The sequence below is a fragment of the Tigriopus californicus genome, chromosome 5 (assembly GCF_007210705.1).
Source record: "Tigriopus californicus strain San Diego chromosome 5, Tcal_SD_v2.1, whole genome shotgun sequence".
Classification (NCBI taxonomy): domain Eukaryota; kingdom Metazoa; phylum Arthropoda; class Copepoda; order Harpacticoida; family Harpacticidae; genus Tigriopus; species Tigriopus californicus.
The window spans coordinates 9,212,621-9,217,439 of record NC_081444.1 but is presented as its reverse complement, the minus strand read 5'-3'; the positions used below and the strand labels follow the sequence as shown (position 1 = coordinate 9,217,439).

Genomic DNA, 4,819 nt, shown 5'->3' with positions numbered 1-4,819 from the left:
TGTTTCTTCTCAAGGTTCATTGCTATGGAGAACTCCGAGCGGTTAAACTACACTTTAGGGGACACACAGAAGCAGCAGTAAGGTAGGTAGACGATAGGAGGTGGTGAGGGGGGTGCAAGTGCGCGCAATCACAAACCATTGAGGGACTGTTGACAACGAGCGGCAACAGCAGTGATGGGCACACCAATGAAAACTGACTTAATAGATTAGGAAAATTGGCAATTTGGCAATGTTCAAAGAACTTATTTACGTCAGTTGTAACTTCCTAATATTAGACTGGAGATCATACTCAGAATTTGAGGACCAGACACTTTGCCAATGCCAATACCATTGGTTGTGACCCTACGGAAGGCATGGTTTCAACAAATGATTTTCTAATACAATTAAGTTGCAAATTGTCTTCTCCTTTCGTGATAGTTTGGTCGCTTGCCAGAGGCAACATACAGACCAGTGACGTCTTGCTTTTTAATGGGGACCTTTCACATGAACCTTTCAGAGTTCAGTCAGCTCTCATATACTGTTCAGTTTTCCTTTTGGAGGCCATTACTTTCACTCCATGACCTGACCTTCATTGGATAAAAAAATCAGTAGTTGTGTCTTGTTAATTTTTCCATGTCTTGACCCTTCTATGCTTAGCTCCCTCCAAATAAGCTCTACTGTAGTCTTGAAGAGACTTTTGGCGCAACATGCCCAGCTGCTGACGCTCCCTCCTTTCCCTTATGTCCCCTAAAGTGTATCATTGCCCACCATGGTCACCTTGCCCAAGGTGGCCTTTAGCTTCAGGGTCCCGATGCAATTCATAGGCGCGCCATTAGCCGCCTCCAGCCCCAGACCACCCACTGGGGACTGACGAGGATGGAACCCGTGGCGTTGGATCACATCCAGTGCCATCACGGTTCAAATTGCCCCTGAGTCCGGGGTCAACCCGAATGTGAATCCACTATGAGTTCCTGCCAGTGAGCACCCCATAGCAGAGGCCTGATGAAGAGTCAGACGAGGGGTGGGCGCATTGCCATTATGCACCATTGTTTGGATACGCACTGTCTTTGTCACATGTGGGGCGACGCCGCTGGGCGTCGTGGTCAGTTTTGGATACCTGGAAGGCCCCCGCCGCCGACCTGGTAGTGCAACCTGAGCCTGGTGGCCAGTCATTCTCCGTGCTATAATCCCATTCTGACCAGGTGGAGCTCTCATACCCACCAGGCACTCGGTGAGCTGTGGGCATCACAGCCGGCATCACGGTCCAGCACTCATCCCATGGAATTGGATCAGTGGTGAGGCATCTCATACAACTTTGCGCGCGCTGACGGATAGGCTGGCGGCAGATAATGGAACCGCCCCTCCAAGCCTTAAAAAAATGGCCCTTCTGGCCGCAGTTGTGGCATGTGCGCCCCTCTACCTCTGCTGGGCACGTAAAACCTTTATCATGGGGAAAATGGCCGCAGTTGGGACATCAATTGGCCAGCCTCCTATCCCGGTTTCTAGCACTTGATGACCTGGACATGGGCCATCAAGGACGGTCATGGGCCATCATTACCACAGCCGAGTTGGCCACCCATATGCTTGCTCTGAAGTTCTGCCGGGCTACCTCTATATTGGTGGCTTCCTCCAGTGGGCTGGCTAGTGTGGGGCTCTTCAGCTTGAGCAACTTTTCCTTCAACTTGATGTCCGAGAGCCGGCTCGGAATCCTGAACACATAGATCTCATCCAGTGTGAGCAAATCCAAGTTGGCCTCATTGCCCCTCTGGTGAAGCCAAGCCAGATAGTCCAAAAAGGCTTCCCCCACTCCTGTTGGTACAGGAAATAGTCGAGTCTCCTGGTGAACAGGGGGTATGTGACGGCGAACCTCTGCTCCAGTGCCACCATACACAAGTCCTCGCCAAACACCGCCGTGGTTTCCCTGATAGATTTTCGTACCGTGGTTTCCAGTTCAAGGTCCAAGTGGGAAAGGAAGAACACTTATTGATCCGCGATTGTTGCTCTCTCCAAGTTGGACGTTGAGTAGAAGGACTTGAACTTTCTAGCCCATCTGCGCATCTCTGTATGTGTGGCCTCCAACCAGAGATGTTCTGGCTGCAAAGCAGTCTGAACCTGGTATGATCCAGACGGCCCAGCGGATGTTTGCGGTCCCTTTGACATTGCAGCTGGTACAATGTGGGCCAATTTGAGGGTTCCCAACAAGCGTTTGGTGCATGACAGATATGTGTCCGTCATGGCATCCATCTTAGCCAAACACGCTGGCTCTAATATCAGAAACTCATCAGCCAGAGTAAGGTACAGCTCTGACACTATTGAAATGCAACCGTAATTGACCCAAAACCTTGGTCAACACACAGGCCAACTCCTCTCCAGGGGTGGCCCTCGCAAACCTGATAACTTGGGCCTCACTCTTGACAGCCTTGGTGAAGTAGCCCTTGTGGGCCGTAATGGTGCCCTTTAACCTCAATTCTTGGTGTCTAGGGCAGTTGCCCCTTGGTCCACCAGGGTTGCCATCACTCAAGCACCCAACAAAGTTAATAAAAGCTTGGAATTTGCGAAAAATGCTCAGATTTCCGCAACACTTGCATCATTGTTAAAGAACCTNCAGCAGCAACAAAGTTAATAAAAGCTTGGAATTTGCGAAAAATGCTCAGATTTCCGCAACACTTGCATCATTGTTAAAGAACCTCCCACGCAAAGTTCTTTGTTCAGCAAAACTGAACACCACTGTAAATCTGCGCCATGGTGTGTACTCCGCTGTTCCGATAAATGAAATGAACACTCGTCGTGATCTATGACTGACTGGACTTCGCATCCAACCACTTGATTTTTACTGTATCTGAATCACACTACATCACTGAACGTAGAAGCATGCCACAACGTAACGAACGTACTATCAACTACTGATGGGGATTAGTGATGGGATCAAATCAAATTTCAAATTCGAGGTTGCCAGAAAACGTGGATAGCGAAAGCACCCGCCCATTCCATGGCAACGTAAACACTTAGGTTTGGACACAAAGGCAACCCTGGTTTGACGAGAGAAAAATCAGGGTTACTTCTTGACACTGACTAATGGGTTTCAGAGATTCCATCAGTAATGTCATAGGCCATTTGTAACGTACACCCTAATGTGCATGTTGCGGCTGAGACCTAATCTTGTAAACGCGTCCACCGAATAAATCCAAACCAATTATCCAGTCCACGAAACGACGGTTTCTATTTAACAAAACAAATTATAAGACAAAGGACACAAACAAATAATTACAACATACCGATATTGAATAGGCTCGGTGTTACTTTGGATCCAGGGAAACTTAATCAAGATGGCGTCCCGAAAAATACTGATGCAACACTAGCCATTTAAGCGATTTTAGCCGAAGGTGACCAGTGACCAGAACCAACCAATAAATATAGCCAAAAGGTGCAGAACAAACCCACACCATTAAAATGTACATTGGTAGCCCTGGTTGCGACCTCCCGTGATTATCAATTTGGTACCCATTCCCCAAATAAATAATCATAGAAGGTTGCAACTAGGGCTGTCAATTTACATTCTCAATACCATATGGCATCACTGGTGGAATATCGGAAAACCGTTAATTAGCCTCAAAAACTAACCCTGATTTTCCTTTCGTCCAACCAGGGTTGCTTTTACTCAGACTTAACATTTTACTTGGTGATATAATCTTCACTTTCCATGTTTTTCGGCAACCTGATTTTAAAAACTTATTCAATCCCATCACTACTATCAAACCATCGAGTTCCGCTCGGTTTGAACCTGCTGGTAGCTTGTTTGTCAGGAAGACGTTAAGTTTACGTATGAACTTGACTCGTAAGTTTTGTGCTGGACTTGGCCGAGTCGGACACATGACATTTTTTTATAATATCCCAGTCCAACCCGACGTGCACAGTTCCTGCGCGGGTCTCTCAAAGTACGTCTGCCAACGAGCGCAAGATACGAATAATACAACGCAACCTCAAATTTCTCCGAAATTGAAATCGCAACGTCCACTCTCAGCATGTTGGCCAAGCTAAATTTGAATTCAAAATGGCATAATACGCACATTATATTTCAACTTTCAATTTCATTGAATTTCAAGCACATGGCCTGCTCTTGGTTAGGGTGAGTGTGAGCCACTTTTCGAAATGTAGTAATGAACTATGGAACTTAGTCCTCTAGAGTTTTTAACACCGTTGAATTCTAAATATATGGACTAGGAATGCCCTTTCAATTACATCACTCTTTGTTAAGGTGACTGTGAGTCACTTTTCGAAATGTAGAAATGAACAATAAAGTTAATTCGCCTCAGAAAAAGGCAAATTATTTTAGCTTATGTAATTGTGAAGTGGGTCGATTCAGAGCAAGGTTGCCAGGTGGCGGAATTCACCGCCAAATAACTCTAAAGTGACGGAATGAATAAGTCGTTTACGGTGTTAAATTTCAATTGCCGATAAGCCAAAAATATGGCGGAATGAAACCTGAAGAAACTTGTAGCAAAGGCATGATTGGTAATGTCGCAAACTTTAGTTGTTGCTTTCATTTTGAGTTGAACATCTTTTTGACCTTACTCATTTTATCTAGATTCAGCTTAGTTTAATGAAACGTCATTGTTTTGTTGCAATGGTATCTGGAATGGAATTGATGAGAGAGTGGCAAGTCTAGGTCGTGGAGAGGGAAACACGGCCAATGCTTATGAGGGAGACGATGATGAAAACTGAATCTATTTCTGTTTGTTGTTATGCTAACACAATGTGACGTCACGATGAAATCCGAATTGGCGGGAGGTTTGAATCACTCTACATCTCCCCTTTTAAAATAAGCAATAGGGGGGGGGGG

The 4,819-nt window shown here is 46.0% G+C and overlaps 1 protein-coding gene across 1 annotated transcript in view; it reads right to left on the bottom strand.

The window, feature by feature from the left end:
- Positions 1–4,576: 4,576 nt before the first annotated feature.
- The window catches only part of LOC131880777 (uncharacterized), a 2,194-nt gene continuing 1,951 nt past the window's right edge, over positions 4,577–4,819 (bottom strand). Inside the window, exon 3 of the mRNA XM_059227474.1 lies at positions 4,577–4,610. Coding sequence (XP_059083457.1) covers positions 4,577–4,610 — 34 coding nt within the window. The remainder of the gene's footprint in view (positions 4,611–4,819) is intronic.